The sequence below is a fragment of the Triplophysa dalaica genome, chromosome 22, assembly GCF_015846415.1.
Source record: "Triplophysa dalaica isolate WHDGS20190420 chromosome 22, ASM1584641v1, whole genome shotgun sequence".
NCBI classification, from domain to species: Eukaryota; Metazoa; Chordata; class Actinopteri; order Cypriniformes; family Nemacheilidae; genus Triplophysa; species Triplophysa dalaica.
In genome coordinates this window covers 18604187-18626047 of record NC_079563.1, presented here as the reverse complement: position 1 = coordinate 18626047, position 21861 = coordinate 18604187, and the positions used below count along the sequence as shown (strand labels likewise).

General features: G+C 41.6%; 1 protein-coding gene across 3 annotated transcripts in view; it reads left to right on the top strand.

The window, feature by feature from the left end:
- The first annotated feature begins 1285 nt into the window (after positions 1–1285).
- Positions 1286–21861, top strand: part of unc5cb (unc-5 netrin receptor Cb) — a 106787-nt gene continuing 86211 nt past the window's right edge. For 2 of the 3 annotated variants that reach the window (XM_056736270.1, XM_056736268.1), the window contains exons 1-2: positions 1286–1811; positions 7629–7655. In XM_056736270.1, coding sequence (XP_056592248.1) covers positions 1694–1811; positions 7629–7655 — 145 coding nt within the window. In that variant the 5' untranslated portion in view covers positions 1286–1693. The remainder of the gene's footprint in view (positions 1812–7628; positions 7656–21861) is intronic. The other variant, XM_056736269.1, reaches the window with a different exon arrangement.

Below are 21861 nucleotides of genomic sequence, written 5' to 3'. Positions count from 1 at the left end.
ATTTTAGGACGGCCCTACCTGGGGTTGACCCTGCGGTGTTAGCTTCCCATTAAGCATGACATCATCCCATTAAGACGAACAATGCCATGTAATTGTAAAAAACAAAATACCTAAAGATAGGGAAGATTGATCACGCTGGTTCAACACGCACACACATTTTCTCTTATCAGGAGGCCAGACGACAGGCTAGGCGTGCAGGCGGCAAAATCTGCAATCTCACTTCAGTTATCATGGTTTGTGGCTCTCTTCCTGTCATAATTATTGATCCGGCCTTCTGACTAGAGAGCATGTTTTGGGCAATTAGCTTGGCTAAATGAATAACAGGAGGGCCATGATAAGGAAAGCAAATCTACTTAAAGGAGAAAAAAGAGTTTTGTTGATTAGGTTCTATGGAGGTTTGTTTTTCCCTTGTTTACTTTGGTGTATGGATCAGAACCAAGAGTAAAACATTAACCAACACAAAGTTGTTCCCAAGCTTCTCTTTGTAGCTTGAATTGGAAATCTGAACCTAACCAATTATATTGAAATAAACATTATAAAGACAATAAATCGTGTTGGATTTGGCAGATGCTTTTATTAAAAGCGACGTGAAGTTTCAGTCAGTGTGTTGGGTTTGTACACAATACTCTACCAGCCTAGCTACCAAAACATCTACAATTAAGATAATAAATAAAATATTTTTTCAGCTAACCGTGAAATATTCGCACAATTTCGAAAAAAGTAAAAGGATCGTTTTACTAAATCCTTCAGGGAAATTAACTGTAGTAAAAGTGGTTAAGAGGGTTTTAATTGTAATAATAACAAAGGTTTTTATTATCATATTAGCCTATATTATATTATATAAGACATATATTATATGAATAATTATTAAAAAAAAACATTTTTTTACTATTTGTATTCTACTTTTTTAAAAATGTTTTACACAAACTGCTCTTATTCCTACAGAGACCTTTATTCAGATTAGAAATGGATATAATTGCTATTAATAATATCACATATATTAATGAATAGGCTATTATCGATAATAATATTTGTTATTATATTATGTATATTTCCACGTCACACGGTGCTGTGATCACTGAAATTACCCGAAGAAAATGATCTGACAAACGGAACATACAAACAAAACTGCGTGTGAAAGAGCCGTTTCTCATCTCATTAAACCTCATAACGCGTCCGATCATTACGCATCCCCTCCGTGAGAACCTCCGCTCCGGTTCCCCGCGCCGGGTTTTGCTCTCGCCGTACACACCGGACTGGAGTGAATCCGGATTGGCTGGAGAGCCACTGCGCGCGCGGGGAGCTTTAACTGTCTGTCAGATGGCGGGGAGCGCGCGCTGAGGGAACTTCACTGAACATGAATTCACCGAAGGAAGGCTGATTTTATACCTTTCCATCGGTTTACCGCGATTTCGAAGCCGCGAGAGAAAAGTTGCGCAGAAGCGGACAAACGGAGGATATTAAACCTGAAAACTGTGTGTTTGGTGGGCGGCGGTGTCTGCTGTCCGTTACAAGAGTGATCTGAGGTAAACAAATCAGCGGATCCAACGAACCGTTCATTCAGCCAACTGTAGTCCTTCCGGCACAGTCTTACATTTGGCTGGTTTTACTGTAAACTACATCTACAGACGTTGTGTTGAGTATCACCTGGTGGACATCAGACGGCGGATTTTTGCCGTGTTCGGCTGATCTGATGATGGACAGAAGTGATCAGACTGCGAGCGGAGTCCGGGGCGCAGCAGGATTCTTACACATGATCACTGTGCTGTTTTTTATTCTTTTATCGCTCTTCAGCATCGTAACTGCTCAAGGTGAGAAAACACAAGCCGGTGTAATTATTATTATATTTAACACAGAGTTTAGTCACGAACGGCAGGTGTAACACAGAAGCGCGAGGAAGTTATGAAGTTTGCGTATCTGTCTTATAATTCTCATAACTGCTGGATTCATTTATGAAAAGTTTGTCAGGCACATGCAGACGTAACGTTACCGTTTATTCTTGAGCACTTGAATCCATGTTTAACATTTATACATTAGAACGTTAATGTGAGTCTTTTTGAGAGAGCTAAATGTGCATTTACATCAAGCATGACTTTTCGGACACATGTGAATTGATTCGTAGATTCCGTACATTTGTATTAAGTCTCCACTGCATTCACAATTTATAAATGCAGCAGGTTTAAAATAAAAAAATCGGACAAATATTTTAAAAAACGTTGTTCTTAATATAAATTAAATTATTGCCTGTAAATTATTACTTTATTATTACCGTGTTGCAACTGTCCTATGAATGTTTATTGGTACAATAACCGATCGGTCTTTAGATTTATCAAACTCGGTTCTGTACATTTTAACGTTACATTTATTGTCACATTAGTTTTTAGTATAAAACTTTTATCGTTTTTTTCCTGGTGTTATGAAGTGCGATGAAGCGCGAGATGGCATGATAAGTAAAAGCGTCTGTGTTTTAAGAAATTACATATGAGGATTTTGTTTAAATATTTTTCACTGTATAGACACACAATAGGTAGACACACATTTGAGACATTTAACGTCTTGGTCTTCTTATTGGTCTTGTCAGCTTATTTTCTATAGGGCCTTAGTCATTGTATAACTGAACATATTTAAATGCGCGCGCGCGTGTTGTGCTTTATATATGCAAGATGTGCGATTATTTGATCAAACTGCAGATCTGTTCCGTAGTTCATTAACATCCTAATTTTCTGAAGCAGTAAATCAGTGATTTCATTGAATCAGATGGTTATGTGTTGTTTAGTAGAGATTTACTATATTATTGTGAAAATAATGGTCATGAAACACTTCAATTGTAAACTGCACAAGTACCATCTAGAGAGAAAGTAATGACTTAAAGTCTAGGTGAAACACTTCATTTGTATAATACTGTTATTATATTTTACATTATTGCCCTTATAACAAAATGGCAAATGAATGTTCCAGTGGGGATATCTTAAGGAAATCAGAGAAACCGGGACTACTGTGTTGCTTCAAACCACATCATATCAGTAACACCGTGATTCTGTGCAAATGTTTACTACGAAGAGTCTAAATTTGCCCAATTTGTTTACAATTCTAATATTAATGGCAAACAAAACAATTATTTTCTTAGTGTTTTGTTGTTGTTTAGTCTCCAAGCTTTCATTGCATGAAAATGATTTATTAAAATTTTCCCTTGGGCACAATGCTGTGCTATTTTAAAGTGCTTTCTCTACTCCTAAAATGTCTTAAAGCGTTTTTTTTTTGTGTGGCACGTGTCAGACAACGAGACCTTGTGCTGTTTGTCCTCGTTGTTTTGTCGTTAAGTGAAATGGAGTGTAGAGCCTCCATTAAAGGAATTTAGCTGAACAATTGTTGTATAAGTAAACAGTAGCAGCCATCTTCTTCACACAAGGGGATGGCACAAAGACCTCCTCACTATTACAAGCCATTTTAAAAAATATTTTTCTAGCAATGTTTGACGTTGGCTTAAGCCGTGGTTTACAAAGTGCAGGTGGCTGAATTCTGCTGATCGTGTAGCTTTTTGGTGATCATTTACAAAGCTGGGACAGCTATATTAAGCTACAGTACTCAGATTTTCAGGTTTAGTCCCGTTTAATGACTGAATTGAATGTGACATTCAAGTGATGTTTCTAGGTGTTGCATTGAAGCAATGGGCACACACTGAACTTCCAAAAACATTGTTACGATGGTCCACATGGGAATTGGATTGTTGGAAACCTAATCCAGCCGGGCAAAGCTCCACTCGACAATTGCGCATAGTTAATGTGAAACAAGGAAAGGATGGGGGAAAACTATCCAGCTCCAAGGTCTTAAGGGCACTGCAGGATGACATAAGCACCATTCCTAAACCCCTCTGAGGCCAATGGCATTGACTGTAATAGGAACACGAACCAAGTCGCTTTGTGTCCATTAAGAAGTCGATATTTGGAAGAACATTGTTTGCGACTAATTAATGGGCCATAGGTTTTTGGATACTAATGAGCTACACACTTCCAGTTCACATGGGGATCTTTTCATTGTTAAAGAACTGCCCAGTTCACTTATTGCTGTAATACCCATATTGAGCTGTTAATGGTTATTCTACATGGGGAAAAATTCCCCCACACTTTCTCCCATCCCTCAATTTTTCACTCCTCTTATCCTTGTTTTAATTAAGTGTGTGAATTCCCACTTGTCCCAGTGCGAGGAAGCGAGTGCTGTAAAGAGAGAACGTCTGGAAGTGCCTGAATCACTTCAAGTACAGTAAAATCACAGGCAGAAGCGTCCCATATTGCCTGAGAATGAAAAAGAGGCATACGTCTAAGCCAAGAGGGAGGAAGGGAATAAAAATTGTGCCGTTCACCCCCAGAGAACCCTTGACAATACTGGGGCACGACACAATCTTGTCATCCTTTTAACAGCACAATGGCATGTAGATTTAGGGCGGAAGTAGACTGGCTGTCTGTTTAAATATGCAGATCCTTAGTTGATAAAAGCAGAAGATCCTACATGTATATAATCCATACTTGTGCACTTTTGTTCTCCGTGCTGCAGGGTTTTTTTCTCTACATTTGGCAACTAAAGCGCTTTTAAACCCAAGCAGAATTGGTGTATGCTGCAGGTTCAAATGTGATGCTCTGTCCTCTTCATAGACAAACAAAGGCTCCTTGTTTGTGCTCTTATACACATAATTACCTTAAAAAAAAACATAGAAAAGCGAACCCACAGCCCGTAGAGTTGGTCATAGCATGAGTTCACTTTTTCCGTGTCTTTTCTCATAACTCAATCTCACTCTATATATTATGTGTCCTCAGAGCTTTATTTATGGATTTTTTCATGAATATTATCAAGTTTCAAGCTGTGGGCTAGCTCAGAACCAATGCAGCTCAGTAGGAACGGTAGGCGTAAAAATTCTGGATAAGTGAGAATGTTATTGCGATCATCATTACTCTAACCACTTCCTTCATTGCCTCAACGGTTGGGTCTCGTGGGCACTACTAAGGTTACAGCCATCATGGTCATTCTCCAAATGCGTTTGGGAAACACAAAGACAGCATTGTGCACTGAGCGGTTACTGCAGTATGACCTACTGCCACAATGTATCCGCAATTCCCATAGGATGACACGATGTAGGGTGTTTCATAGGTAGTTTGGGTGAGAAAATGAGACCTAATGCATACACACAGTCACGTGCAGGTGAAGGTAAAGGAGGTTGAGCCAAACATGGTGTCATCAGAATTTACAAAGTCGAGTCTACTTCATCGCCTTGTGGGCGTCAGCATTGCATGCTGTTTGTTGGCCTTCCCCCGTGCTGAGGGTATTTTTTTGGTATAATTGCTGCGAAAAGCGTGCTGAGGTTGCAGCTCTCCTCTCTTGACGTCACGTAGCGTTCCAGGCAGCGAAAAAGATGTATTACAGTACGCGCACAGCATTGTCTGTGGCGAATTGCGCCGCATCCAGCTGTGCGGCTAGGAGAGCGAGCAAAGTCACGGCAATGACAGTCCTTTCACCTTTATTCTGTCTATAAAAAGAGCTAAAATGAATGGAGAGTCTAGCGAGCACAATTAATCACATGCTGTCACCTTACAAACTGCAAGGAGCACATCAAAGTGCAGCATCAGGTTCTATTAGCAGTCCATTAGTGAAGCCCAGCTCAAGTACAGGTACTTCACAAGCATTCCGGTGCAGAAGTGACTGACCTGTCTGTCAACAGATCCCCTATTCCATAATGACACAGGCACTTGCGTTTGGAGCACACACCGCTGGGCGGGGTGGTGAAGTCTGGCCGTGTTATTGAATATGCAGCGCTGTTACACCTTTCCGTTAATGTAATGAGTCGCATTGACTCGCACTGTGAAATCCAAACCCAAACGCTCAGAGCTTCTTTGTTTTCCACTTGCAGAAATGCTGCTGCTCTGAGAATCCTCGGTGTCCAATTATAGTAGAGGATCAGAGAAATGTAATTTACAGCCTCTACTCCTCACGAAGAGGGTAATTGTGACCAGGAAATGGAGAGAGAGATGAGAGTTATCACCAGTCAAGGGGCTTTACTGAGGGCAGTTATGGTAGCGGATAGTGACATGATGTCTGCTTAACGGTTTGAGAGATGGGGTGCAAGTTTTTGCACTGGACACCATGTTCCAGTGTCTATTTGTAAAGTTTATATGCATACCACGTTGTTTAAAGCTCCAATTAGTAACTTTTTTGTTTTTGAGAAGTTAACAATTACTGTTCAAAGATGTCGCTTTACCTGAATGGAAAATGGCATATAATAATTAATTATAATTGCAGCTGGGAATTGTCAGTTTGATGTCATTTTTCTTTAACACAGGTAAAGTTAAGCATGAAAAGTAACCCGGAATTTTCAAACAGCGATGCCAATAAAGACACGAAAGTTACGCTTGTAGAAGAATTGCTAAATGTAATTTTTACAGACTTTTAGTTGAATACACACAGAATGTGGTGCTGTCAAGATGCGTGGGTGACATTTGGATGTCAGGGTGTTGCTATGAAGTTGCTAGGTTGTTTTGGTGGCCATAATCGAATGAGCACGTCCTTATTCTGGGATCTTTTTTCTATTTAATTCCAAGTAATGAATTATCATTCATGTCAACAGCATAAACAGTACAGGAAAGTTTAATTCCCTAACCCTGAAAACAGTAATCTTTTAAGATTTAGAGAATAGTAAAATGTTATTGCATATTTTTTACCAACTTCACTCTGTTTGGAGCCCGCGAGCTAACACACGTCCCTTCTAACCTCCTTAAATGAAGCAAAATGTTGGCATGATTCGTCTGGTACGGACAGAACAACCGTGGCCTGTAGTAAAAGCACTGTCATCTCGAGTAGTTGTACTTGCATTTTTTCTTGTCATTGTGGCTTAATAGCAAAACATTGTTTTTCACATATAGCATGGATGGGTTGCCACTATAAAGAGCACCCGAGTCTCAGCAGAAACAGCATCCGTAGCTTTGCTTTTAGCAGTGCTGTCGTGTGATGACTCTCCCCGAAGACACAAAACGCTACCCAATTTTACAGGATGCCTGCTGGGAGACTCTCAAAGAGTGAGCATGAGTGAATTTACCAGCAGTCCATTAAAACATCATATTACTAAACCTTTATACAGTCATCCATAATGCCTTCTGACTAACAAAGCCAACGGTGTATACCTTGTCTACATCAGTCAAAATAACAAATTATTCCATCCATCCAAGTTAATCTGTAAATCTGTAAATAGCTATGAAGATCCCACAATGACCCTTGGCAGATGATTGGTATTCTTAGCTAATGCGAAATGCTTGAGCGACTGCCAAATTGACCATCGGCGGATGAGGTTTTTGTTTCGCGCACTGATGTGGGCGAGGTTGAAGTCTTGTGTGATGAAAGGTCTGGTAATGCCGTTCACCTTAGAGGAAGACTGGGAATCATGGGAACACGAGACCCACGCGTTTCCATTTCCTATTTTCACTTTATCAGCCTCCCGGCTCTGTTATTCTTTAGCTCGGCAGACAGCAGATGAAAGCATAGCACAGATAAAATGTTTGTGCTTTCCTGTTTTTATGGGGCTTAAATAAGAACATACATTTACTTGGTACTTTGAGGTTTTCACTGGACTCTGCTTTCCATTACAGGCCCCATGCAGCCAGAGATGATAAGAGGTCAGTGTACGTTCTACTGTTGACTTGGCAATAAAGTTGGGGCTTAAAAGAGGGCTTGAAGGTCTTTGAGAGGGTCTGGTCTATGATGGGTAATTAGAGAAAGCCTGCTTTAGGGCGGCCTCTTTATTTAGGGTGGTTAGCTTACATGAGTTGTGCACCATGTTAAACGCACAGACCTGCAGTTGTTTTTATTAGCGTGGGCAGGTGCTTTGAAACGAATAGAGTTGGTGTGTAAAAGTGTCTATTGCTTTGGTAATGTGGAGTGTTTAAGAGAGATATTTTATCGGAGTAGGGTGTTGCGTGATACTTTTTAAACATTGGATGGTGCAAAGTTTTTTTTATGACAGGGGGTGACTTCATTGTTTTTTAAAATCTTAAATCATGGTTATTTGTAGTTTCGTGCTGTTATTTGGGTGGTGTAAAGGGGTGCATATGAGACAGACCCCGTGCACGTTGGGGATCTGCTCGGCTGGGGGAAGTTCTGCAGGTAATTACTCTCCGTTTGGGGCTTTCAGACTGATCCCTGCGTCTGGTTTCTTGGACCATTAGACAGTGATGAAGTGCTCGTCTCCTGACAGATCCTCAACCTGGCCCAAACATGTTTTGTCAGAGAGAATAACTAAACCCAAGGCCTGGAGAGCTCAAGCCCTGTCAGATAAAGATGCATGAATACCACACATTCATCTCTCCAGAATCAATCTCCTGGATAATTCCTCCCATATTTCTTATTTTTAGTCCGCTACAAAACTGCCAGCGAGAATTTTAAACTGTACGGGCCATTACGGGAAGGCTTCAGCGCGTGAGTGTCACAATGTCAATGCTTAATGTTGTTTTTTCTGCTGGTTAAATGAGGTGCTAAATTAGAGCCACATATTGGGAGATCCGTCGGAGGCTGGATTCTCATTCGGCGTCTGGAAATGTGAAAAGCTGTGTGTCAGTATTATCTGGTGCAGAACAAAGAATCAGGATTGGAATTTATCTGCGTGGTGTTTCTTTTATCTTTGATTCATGTTGCTCCTCGTGTTGCGGTGTTTTCCAAATGCAGAAACGGAGGGCTTGTGTTCTTTTCTCTTTTATGTTCTCTTAATCTTCGTATGCGATTGTCTATGCTCTTTTTTTCTATACAAACAGTTGCGCTGTTGTTGTAGCATTTGGACCATTAGTTTATCTGAGCTCGATATCACGCGGTAAACCCAAACTCAGCACTTTCATGTTCAGTCACATCTCCGGGCCCGGTTCCCCTGGGTCCTGAAAGACACGAGTGCTTAACTGGGGCATGCTCGCTGGGGCTAATTTTGCAGGAGCCCGATTGAGAATTGTTCAGTAGTTAGTCTCCTTAATGAAGGCTTTCTGCATGACCTGATGCGCTTGTACCCGTAGGGAAAAGCTTATCACAACAATTCCATGATCGCACGTTGCGCATTAAAGAATAGAGGACATTGAAATGATATGCCACAGACATAGAGCATTATCCTTCCTTATTGCAGGACATTCTATGCTGTCGGACACAGCAGGTGGGCAGCTTCCCAAACCTGTCGATAATTTCAACTTGTAAAGCCATAAAGACACAATTCATAAAGAATCAGTTTGGTTCTGTTCAAATCTGGCAGTTAATTGTCAAACAAAACTGAAAACTGTAAGGAACAAAAATGCTGTTTTCTTCAGGGGGTTTCAGATTCTGAACAACAGCAGTTTATCTGCCCAGAGGAAGCCCTCCAAACATAGACTCGGAGATAAATAATAGATCCTGGCCTAAAGTGATAGGAAACATAATGGAAGTGGTGAATCGGTGGATGAAGAAGAGAGTGAACACTTCTGAGTGAAGGTACAGGGACAAAGTGACTACCTGTTATTGACAACAGTTTCTGAGCACAGGACAACAGAAAAAGTCTTTTCTGACATCTTTAGGCTAAAGCTTTTGCAACTTTTTCCATTTAGAAAGTGCTAGAGCTCTGGTGAGAGCTGTGTGGTGTGACGGAGCGTGTGATAATAAATGCGGTAGAGATTTGCTCTATATGAAAAGTATTTTCTTTCCTTTTTTCCAATTATTGTGACTCATCTTGTCTCTTAAATTTGTGTCACGTTTTTACCTGAAGTGTTACATCATGTGTGTTGTTTGTGCAGTGATGTCATTTGTCAAAAATCTTGTCTTTTAGTTTATGTCTAGTTTGACAAATGGAAAAGCAGACATGACATTGCTCATAGCAGTATGCAAAAATGTTTACTTTCTTATTCAATTTCTAGTAAAAATAACTAGTTTTATATAAAGCGACCCAGAATATGACGTAACATTTTGTCACACCGCCTTCCCCTAGTGTCAGTGGTGTTCTTTCTGTTAATGTGCATGTCCTGTACTGATACGCTTTTGCATTCATTATTAATGCGTTTCATTTTTAGCTCTGTCTGTCTGCAGAATCCAGTTGGCCGCATCATTCTGTCAGTCTGGGGTCATAAACTCATTCAGTAATGAGCGCTCACTGATACGGCGTGCATTAACCGTTCTCCAACTCTCTCACGCAAGATGAGCGATTTACTCGTGACACAGGAAATGTATCGATTCCTGGCTGAGGGGCACAGTGCGACCCTGCCAGTTTTTTTGGCGCCGGACCAGCGAGTTAAGGAGTACAGCGCAATACTCATTCATAAGTTTGTAGAACGCTGCTGCCGTTTCAGGGAGATTTGAGTTACAGCCCCTTGAATGCTTTCCTTCAGTAGCCACGCACATAAATCTCATCTCGCCGTGCTCTTTTACCTTGCGTTTGTGAGAAAACATGTCAGTAAATCTAGACATGGTTGTTCTTTCAATAAAGCTGCAGAAGTTCTGCTCTTTACGGTTACATTTTTGTGCTTTATTGTTGTTATTGCGAGGGAAATGTTTTATTGTGCCGTCATGTTCCAGTGCTAAGGTTCCGCGCCAACAAAAGCACCAATTCGGGCCAGAAAGGAAAAGGAGGACAGTTGAGGAAGTTTAGATCACAGAAGCTCTCCAGTTTCTCACTGAACCCAATCTGACGTATTCAAATACATAAACCGCTGCTATTCTCCAACGCTTTTTGTTTTTGCTTTTTGTGCATGGAAATAAAAACCTCAATTCTGCAAAACAATACAAACCGCTTAGCTTAAAGGGATACAAAAGCCCCAGCACATACACGTTTCCCTCTTCCAGTCGCTCCTTGTCATGTGCAAATGATTTTGTGTGGTAATCTGATCTCTTTTGTGCTGCGTTTAGTTAGAAAGTAAGAAATACTGAGGACAGGCCGCGTCTGGTTTCAGCCGATTGCTCATTCTGGCAGTTGTTTCGGCACTGATTGAATTTAAGCGACGTAGGCACATGAAATATGGGCATGAATATTTACTTTTTAGCCCTGCACTTGTGTTTTCTCTCCCTTGTTTATTTTGTGTGGAATCTGAAAGAACACAGGATAGTATTTCTGCAATCTTTACTCAGAATCTCAAGAGTAAACAGTCAGTGAAATTGAAATGAGAGACATTTAACAGCCAAGACTTTTGGGCTGTCCATTTTTCAGAAGTCAATGGTGTCAAGAGGTTCACCGGTGATCGACTGTCTCCCCAAAAAAAGGAAACAAATCAGAAGTTGACCAAAATTTAGATTTTATCCATGACTAGGGATTTTTGAGAAATATAAACATTAAACATTATTATAAATTGGTTCTTATTAAAAATATGTTTTATATATACTCTGAAATAGGAAGCAGGATTGCAGTTTAACTCTAAATTTAGCTGCTAATTTGGGTTTAATGTTTGTTTGTATAGTTGTACTTAAAAACACCGGAAAGGCTTTTGATGTTTAGCACGTATCAGATTCTTCATCTGTTTATGCCTTTACGTGATGCTTCTGTGATGTTTAACAAAAAACAGAGCATTTAGTCTCTATGCAGTGTCAGGCCTTCCTTCCCTTTCATCTTTCTTCAGGTTCACCAGCAGCGCGGCTTAATGTGCATTGACATACTGGGAGTTTGTGACTGATAGATTGTGATGGGCGTTTTCAGATGAGGAACTCCACACAAATGCTCATTCTCTGTTCAGCGGTGGTCTCTGGGTTACACAAAACCTGCAAATGATAAAAACCATTTTACCCTCAGCCACAGTAACTTTATATCATTGAGCTGGCATGGCGTCCCTTGGCTGGATTTTCCCCCCATATTGTTGCGATTACGTGCGTGTGGGTTGTGAGGGAAAACAGTAGCCCCATTTTCTTTTCTATTTAGCCAGCTGAATGTGCTGCAATAGCTGTTTGTGAGCGGAAAATATGCGGTTTCTCCGCAGATATGGAAAAGATGAAGCAGATAATGATTTGTTAACTGTAGTCTCACATGACCTTTCTCATGGTGAACTTCTCAAACGCTTCCATTTGCATTCACCAACACATGAACACCTCATTTGGATTTGAATGTTTTTTTAAAAGCTCATAAAATAGCATTTCTGAGTTGGAAGGGTTCTTTAAGAACAATGAAGCATATGAAATGTAGGCCGTATGCAGATTGGTTCAGCATTGTTTCCGCACACACCGCTGCGTTTTATGTTTTGATCATTTGTTCGCCTTCATTTTCTCAGCTGGGCGCTGGAATTTTCATGCATCTGTTTGATAAAAAGACACATTTCTGTGGGCTGCACACGCTAATTTTCCCAAGCTGTGTCGTGGCTCATATACCGTGTGCTGCTTGCAAGGTGAGTACTGTATTGAAATGTTTGCAATTAATTCAGCACACACTGCTTAACATTGGCAGTTGTTTTTGTGGTGCTTTTTACAGAAAAAGTTTCTCACTTCTTTAAGCCTACAGGCCTGCAAATAAAACTTTAAATGCAGTTTTTTGCTGTCACATCTGAATCTAGTTTGCTTTTATTCCTGTATTTCCATGGAAGGTGTATCTCATTTTTATGCTGTGATCAGAAGGGGGTTGGACGTGGCCTCATACATCATTTTGATGGTCATAACCCAGATGGCTTTGCCTACTGGCTTGAGTGGCCCTCATCAGTGGACCGTCGCTGTATTAATTGTATTCAGGGCTTGTTGTGTCTTGTCTTCCCTTTCTCCTCCTCTGAAGATAAATAACCGTTCTACAAAAGGTTTCAGATGGTAATTGACAGGCGGCACTAAACAAATTCACTTGCCCTCCGCCGGGCCTCACCCGCCCTCCCCTCCTCAGCCCATCTAATCTAACTAATGCCCCCGTTTTTGTGCTGGAAAGTGAATTAAAAACAGCCGACTCAATAACTGATCCATATCAAGCAGCTAGTCTCATGCACATTAGCTCGTCTTCTGCAGCCTCTGTAATTGTGTTACATCACTTGAAAGCTGTAACTATTAGGGCCCTACAATCTCCCTGCCGTCGTTAATCGCAGCCCCGAAGGCTCGCGATACCCAGATTAAGAGCCGAGCCGGAAGCAGGGATGGAGCACGGGGCGGAAATCTCCCCGAAGCCACGGGAGGCTTTGCAAAGCATCTTTGTGAGGAGGAGTTCTGTTGCAGTGTTGGTAGATCTTTCCGGGAAGCCTACCACTAATCAGCATCTTTTTTCTCGCCACCATATTTCATCCCTATTGTGCTCCACGCCCAGCAGCGTGGCCTGTTTTTCTCTCCCTCTCTTTCCTCCACTCCTCTTTTTTCCTTCAGCCTTTCGTACTGGCTATCCGTCTTCATTCTACTGCCAAGAATATGCCAGAGACCACACCAGGCTTATAATCTCCTGCTCTCATTTCTCACTGCAGCTGAGGAAAGACCGAAAATCTCTCCACTTCAGTCTATAAAGCAAGTGTTAGTGTGTCAGGCTAATTCTGAAAGCACCACAGAGTCGCAGTGTTTACTCTCATCGGGAAATCAAGCTACAGATGGCTTAGCAGAATTGTTTAGTCTGCATAATAAGATGCGATAGAAGAACGTAAAGTGGCATTTTAAGGACACACTTCACCTTTAAAGTGACGGAGACTTACAGTGAATTCCTTATGCAGTGACATTTTCCATTTCCTCTGATCATTTTAGTGAATTTGGGCATGTAGACAGAGGAATGCGTTTAATGGGGTTAATGTGTACAGATAGCGTTGGGGGGGTATAATCACTAGATTTCTGCATCTCACTTTACATGATGATGTTCACTCTGGATTCTGCCAGGAGATGAGAGACTGCTCTGTGAGAAACAGCACTGTGACCAAGATCCGGTTACAGGCCTTACAGTTTCTCAGAGCTTGCCAGGATGGGTGGTAGTTTAGGGACACCTCCAGAAACTATTATTATTGTTATTTTATTTCATTATATAAATCACTGTGGGTGACTGTGAGTTTTATACATGAGTCTTAAAGATATCTGATTATAAATGGGTGGTACATTAATGTAAATAAGCACAGTATTTTTAGTCTTTATGTTTGTAACAAATAGTAAACATCATACTTCAGCAATCCCTTTTGCTTCTGTAATGTGGCTATTTCTGTGTGAAACGAATACTGGCTGAGAAAAGTGGACAGGACTATTTGATCTATCGTGAACAGTAGTGTCTACGACAGCTGGTTGGAGCGGCTGAAAATAAAGGCTTGGTGATGTCATTTCAAAGCAGAGCAAGTTCTTACATTTGGTTTGAAAGTGAACGAAACAAACATTTTGTATAACACGCACAGATGATCTGTTAGACAAGAGCCATGTGTTTGAATTTTGATTATGATTTTTTTTGAGAAGCGATGTTGCTAGACAATGCAGAAGTCGAGGAGCGGCTCGCTTCGCTTCCACGCTGACTGTCATCCGTTCCAGTCTCTTTAATGGAGACCCAAGAGTGAATCCAGAGAGCAGCTCTTTAAAATTTTATAACTCTTAACAGGCTGATTTATAATGATGGGCTGAAACGCAGTTTTGCCGCAGCAGAATTTCTCTGTCAATACAAAGTGCAAAGAGAGAGATATCAGAGAACAAAAGAACCCGGAGTCATTGTTGAGCGTGCGGAGTGGTGGTTGTGATTTGGCACTGACAAAGTAAACCAAACAAGAGTCCCCTGCGACTTCCGTCTCCAACCCCTGACCTCCACAAAGTCACTTAAATCATTATCTCTCCGGTCTCTTTCTTCGCAGGTCCCATAGTGCACTGCAGCTCTACCTGCCAGCTGACGGCCAATGATCAATTACAATAGACAGGGGTATCCGTGTCTGGGAAGCTCCCCGGGGGCGGATTTGTCAGGGATGGGGGGTCATCAGATATGCTTGTGTAGAGGCATCACGGAAGTGTAGGGGTGGTCGGCCATCTCGCACGCAGTCGAAAGGTCATTTTGTCATTGTCCTTGACTACTTCACATTACTCACCGTTGGGGCGGGTTAATGATGAACCGATCTGGCCTGAAGGAGGAGTCGGCTCTGTGACAGAGAGCCGTGCCAATAACGTGAGCGAGAGAGGCGGGTGTCTTGCGTGGTGATTCAGCCAGGGTCTGACAGATAATCCCTTAGAAGGAGAAGAGGGGGACATCCATGGGAGAGATCCGCTCAGAAAGACATTAATCCTACTGTTTATTCTGTCGGTACCCATGTCCTCTCTGTCAGGTACGGCAGTGGCGTTCAAGACCCCCTCCAAGCTGCTGGATTTCTGCCCCCTTTCCAGTCACTCAGCGCTCGTCACCTTCAAAGCCGTGTTTGTTTTCAGTCTACTGTCGGAGTGATGTTAGCCCGCAGTAATCCTATTCACAGTCCCTTCCTGAGCCGCCTCCAATTGTGAAAGAACAGAAGTCCAAGAGAAAGGTCACGTGGATGCCTAATTAAACACATTGACGCTTGTTACATTTCTTTGGGGTGTTGGAGCGTTGCTTCTGGCGACTGCACATGGTTCAGATGCTGGCTTGTTGAAAGCAGACCTGCATAAGGCTCCACAGCTTCCTCCATTCAATCTCAGAGCTTTTAAAAATATGTTAATGTGACTTTAAACATTTACATTTTAGGAGTTTGGAAACATGTTACTCAAAAGGGTAAATGCACCACACGATAACTTCTGCTAAAAATGTTACATTGTGAAGTCCCACTGTGATCATGCCTTTAGTAAGTGCAAAAGTTCACAATTTTTATTTCATATTTAATGTTCCTTGAAACGGATAGCCTGTAATACTTCTCCTTTTTGGTTGTCGATGTATGGCGAAGTGTTTGAATAATTAGACTCACGGTGTTGATCGTAATCCTATGTGCATCTTGAAATTAAATTCCATTGTTTCCTATGACGCCGGACGTAACAGAGCTGGCAGAGATTTAAGCGGAAGGGCACCATCGCTCCGTGCATACCCCATTGGTGAAGCATTGAGTTGACAGCGCGAATGTCAAGGATTAAGTTCCCAGAGAGCACATGAACTGATAAAACATTGATTGCAATGTAAATTGTGTGTCAAATGCGTAAAACCCTAATTTTAAGTTATTTGTTGTTAGTGTGCTTTTAAACCTTTGCCAAAATACATCATTTGAAAAATTAAGTGCTAACTAAACCTGTGCTTACATGAATGTAATGTTTGAGTTGTTTGATCATTGATGATTTGACGCTGATTGTCTAATAAAACAGTCTTTGAAGGTTTTTGTCCTTTATACACTTTCTATACGAGCGGGCTATTATGACTTCTTACTCAGTGATCGACCAGGTCATCCATCCTGCAGAACGATGCCCCAAAATCATGATGGAGAATGTGGAAAAAGGTTGCAGGTCTCGTCATAAATCAGTGTGATTTTAGAGAAGTTGCTGTTGTCATGGAAACGGGAATCATGCCAAGCAGGGTTTTGGTAATTGCATGCTTGCTAGGTAATGTTTGCTAGCCCTCTCATCCTAATGATTAGGCCACACTGTTGCCCAATGTGAGTGAGCGGGGACTGCTGATTTTGGTTAAAAAATGCATTAAAGACCCAAAAACTCGTTGTTCCTTTATTGACTTAGTCTGGTGCCTTTTGTTTATCTAGGTGTCAAATCATTTGTGCTTTAAATCAAAGGATGTAGCGTGATTAATTAGGTTCAGGAACTCTTTACTTAAATACTATTAAAAAAATGCCTCTAGAGAAAACCAATGGAAAATATATCTTGTGATAACAACTGTGAGCGTCTACTGTTTCAGCGACCCGCTTTCCAGACCTACAGGACAGTATGTACACTGTACATGTACTCTATAGTCTTCACAGCGGGGACCTGCCGCCGTTGAGTCAGGATATCCTGTCCTATCCAGACCTCCCCCCCATCACCATGGGCCAGCCCTCTGTAGCATTGATTTACTGATGAGTGACTCTTGGGTAAACAGTTTCATTTCCCTGTTGCTGAACTCTCATCTCCATTAATGCAATGCAGGTGAGTGCCAAAGAGAAAAAATCCTCCGGCTTGATCTATCCCAGTCTCCAGTCCTGTAATTACATCCCCAAACACACCCCGGGCCTGCTCGCAGTGGGGCGAGAGCGAGTTTAATCATTTGTCCTTTGATTGTGCCATCTGAAAAATATGCTGCGCAGTGCGTTTGATGCTGAACATGGAATGCTTTTTTGTTCTCGTAGCACACTGTCATATCTTATTCCAGACATCTGTTCGGTCGTGACCTACCGTCTCTTCACTTGCGCTCGTATGTTTTTAGAAAGCAGCAGGGGAGACATGTGCGCTAATGTGAGTACTTGGGTGTTCGGGGCCCGTTCTGTAATGGCGTAAGAGTTTATCTTCTTGAGGAAGTTTTGGACCTGGCTACGTTTGTTGGCTTTGAAATCTTATACATGCTGATAAAAGTTGGTTGGAATAAACCGTTCAGATGTTTTTAAGATGTTTATTTGTATCTTGTGCTTTAGTGTGTCAGCTAAAGGCTAATATCTATTTAAAAAAGAAGAACACCCTTTAAATGTGAATGGTCCCAGCTTACTGGTTTTTATTGGAAATGGGTAAACACAGGAGAGAAAATTGTGATAGTTAAACCATTTCACAGGGTCTTTTAAGAAGGAGATGCGGGAAGATAATCGCAGTGGAACCATTTGTCCAAGAACTCCGAGGTCTCTGCTGTGGCCCCTTTTGTCTCTGATAACATAATTGGGCCTCAGGTACGACCCCCTCATACAGGAATTGTTTTTCGCAGTATGAGGTATGGCACGACTGCAAATGTGCCACAGTTCTGAGAAAATAGGAGACCGCGGTGTTTTCACATATTTCTGGTCATCTCTTGCTTACAAGACATAAATGTAGCACTCTGAACAAAACATAAACAGTCGTTTTCCCAGCGCAGACAGACATGCATCTTTAATGACATTCAGCTTTTTTCCTGCTTTTTGTTTGTACCATTAGCCCGGTTTCCATTACATACAATGCTGCCCACAGTCCAGTCTGGGACGACTCGCATGCTAGATTTAACCACGAAAGTCCCTGAAACCCCAGTCTGTTTGCCAGCTACAGCCGAGGATGCTGTTGATGTCATTTCCTGCTCGGTTGATTTGTTTTGTGTGTGTGCACGTGTGTGGTAGATATAGCAAAGGAAGGGGCAGGTGAGGAGGGAGGGTGAAGGTCCTTCCTAAAGGTCTTGAGACTCATCTCCCCAGTGTCAACACAGCAAACAAGAGCCCCTTGACCGGTCGTCCTTCGCCTCCGCTCCATTACCTCTCATCATGTTTATTCTGCTTCTCCAAATATTGTTTCATCACTTTATAGAAAAACAGCAAACAGCCACGAGGGCGTCTTTAAGACCAACCTTTAGCGCGGTTCGCCGGACGGCCCGGGGTTCGAGGTGCGCTTGAATCGGGCCTTTGATGCTGACTGGCCCTGACACAAACAATGCAGCCTTTCACGGCCCTCACCCTGTTGTAATTAACTGCTGAAAAGCTTTTCCATGGTTTGTTTTCATAGGCCGCTTTCCATCGCTGCTGGTTGGAAAGAGCACGGAGGGGCGCAGTACACGGTGGCTGCAGAAAGAGAGAGAGAGAGATGGAGGAAGATAGAGAGAGTACCAGTGAACTTTTCTCATCTTGTGCCCTTTAAAAGCTGAACAACGTTTGACACAACAGCACAAAGAGGAGACTGGAAAAGAGTTATTAGACCCCAGTGTGCTGACGCTGAGCGACTCGATTCTGGTATTTTTAAAAGAGACCAAACAGCTCTTATGGTTGAAACCCCCACAAAGTAAACCGAAAGAGAATAAAAACAGCGAAGCCGGTTCCTTTGGAATCTGTCGGCTGTATCTGTCTGCAGAAAGTCATAAAATAATTGTGGGAAGACTCATGGTGTATTTTTAAACTGCTTCCAGGAAGCAACTGGGAGACAAATGCAGCAGCACTCAGGAGTCCTCTCATAAACCGGGGACAGAACCCCTGCTTTCTAATGAAAGCCACTGCAAATACAGCAGCTCTGCACCAAAACCAGCATCTAAGATGCTAACCAACATCCAAAACACTTTATTTAGACCGAAGTATGTTTTATAGAAGCAGATGTTTCTAATGCCAGGGTCAATGTCATTTAATAATTGTTCAAAGAAATACTTTGTCCAAGAATCCATTGTCTGTTAAGTCTAAATTCTTGTGTGCTTTTTATTTTTATAGTAAGTATATAGTAAGTATATAGTAATATATAGTAAGTAGATGGCAAGACAGCTCATATTGTTTCAGAGCAGGGCATCTGTCTGCTCAGCGGACCCGTTCATTTATCAGGAGGCTTGTCCACTTGATAAATGCTGCTCTGTGTAGTTTCTTTATTCGATTTAGAGCAGATAAGGTTCATTAAAGTTATTTAAAGTCTGCCACGTATTTCCCCACACCACAGAAGGGGCATTATCCATTTGTTTTCTGTGTAGGGTTTGTGTGTGTGTGTTCATCCGTTTGTGTTTCTGTACCTCGCTCTGACCCTTTACTCTTCACTGAAACACACTCCACTGGTCTGTCAGGTGTAATTAACGCCAAGCGTTTACCTGTTTGCTCTTGTTGTGCTGGCACGATCGTGGTAACGTTTACACAGTCTGACACTGCCTAACTCCATTGCCTGCGATATTTAATGTGCTGTGCTTTTATCAGGCCATCGTCCTCTGGAACGCCACTTTTACAGTAGACTACAGTTAGATGTCTGAACCAACAAGTAACTGGTTGGTGAATGTGGTGCTTTGTAAGAACTGCATTTTTTATGTGACATGAGGTAAAGCCGAGTTAACATGTTTTGACGTGTATTAGAAGCGTAATTGTGAATTTAATTTCCAGTCCCAATGGGGCGGCTTTGTGAGCCAAGTCACACTGAGCCAGTCTGTCTATTTTTCTTAAGAATGAATATGTGCGGTTAAAGCTGGACTAAAGGGATCAAACTAAATAAAAGAGGACAGGAGAGTTCCATTACAGAAAGCACTGCTATTGAAGGGTTGAGCCCACTCCATCCCATTGAGATTTAACTCGATTAGTTTCTACTGATTAACTTTCTCCACCTTCTCTCTAGTCTTGATACTTGACTTTCTCACTTACAAAATATGTAGGAATATTCTGAAAAGTATAATTCATTGTTTAAATGATACATTTATATTGGAACCAACTGCCTATATTTTGCAGTATATGAAAATTCTGTAGTTGACAAATATATGGGTGCTTTGTTTTGATAACACCAGAAATTCTGAAAAAATATAATTAAAGAGAGATTTATCTTTATTGTTATTTTATATGATTTATAATATAAAATAATGTATTATTAATTACAGGTTGTTTTTTGACAATGTATTATGTCAATGAATGATTTAATATATTGACAGTTAAAAAATATATTTTTTAATATATTAAAATATGTATTTAATACCATTGGAAGGGCTTCCAATGGTATCTAATTGTCCTGCATTTTTCATCCATCAATAAAACATTTCCTGTTTTCCACCAATAGGGTGGATGAATTTATTCTAATTTGTATTTTTATTTATGTAACACATGACATTGAATGTTCAGTAGCCGGACTGTAACATTAATTCCAAAATTAAATGACTAAATATTAAAAAGAAAATTACATAACAAAGACTCATGTTTCACTTGTTATGTTTTTTTTGGACAGGTTAAGTAGTAACATATCTAAAGTTACGTCATCATTTGGCTCTGAAGGTGATGTTGACGGATGTCTGCAACTGACTCTGCAGCAGTTCCTTTTAGTGGAAAGGGTATAGGGAAGTAAGGGACCAGACACAAGGAAGGAATTCAGAGACGGAATAATGCTCCTCAGAGAAGCCAGCCACCGCTGAGCCAAAGAGAAGTGGTTGTTCTCCTAGGGAGAAGGACATTGACAGTGCTGGCAGGGGTAGCGTAGCTCAGGGCTAGGAATGTCCAATCAGGACCTCTCACTGAAGACGGTGGCTTTAGGGACGTCTGTGAGTAATGTTCGTTCTAGCCAGGTCAAGGACGGACAGCGAGTCTATTGACCCAAAGCGTCATGGCTCGAAGTCAGACTTCAGTATTCCTTTAAATTAATCAGAGCTGATAGGTGCACAGCGCGATACGTTCAGATATTTGCACAATGGTTCATGTTTGTTTTCTCCAGCTTCTGTCTGCTCTCTGTTGCCGTTAAGCAGCTTTGAAAAACGACTCTAGAAGTGACAAAGGAGACAGTCTTTACTTTGAGCCGGCTAAAAGTCAAAAAGAAAAACACTTCTGTGATCGCGACTTACACCCTCTCATTTCTGCTCTGATTACACCTTTAGTGTATTTCACCTCCCTCTTTGAGATGTGTGGGGAACTTCCAGCTCAAAATAGCTGCGCTTTTAATAGAACATCAAACTGTGATGAACAGAAGGGAGTTTGTAATTTTAGATGTTTTCCTCCTCTTTTCCGCAACGCTGGAAATCTGAGAAGGGATCAGGTGAAAGAGTGAGGGGCTGATTTTGAAACTGTGCGTGTTCAACGTTCAGTCTTCAATCTGGCGTCTTCCCTCTGGCTGAACCCCTCACGCTCATATGCACGTGGAACCAGAGACAGATTCAGGGCTGGATGATTAAACCGAGGAAATGAGAGTCGTGGACGCCACAGATCGTACTCGCTCTTCTCTGTCAATCAATCAAGACAAGTGACAGATCCACCAGTTGTATGTTGAGTTATTCCTGTGGGTTAAATCGCAAGTCTACCTGCTGTGCGTCTCTTTGAGACGGGCCTCTCTTGATTCTGTGGAGGTCCCCGCTTGATTTATTTCATTGTTCTTCCAAAGAGCGATTCGCAGTCATGCAACAATACTTCCATTCACGCTGCTGTTCAAGGCCACGTAAACCCCATATGGCAGAGGAAA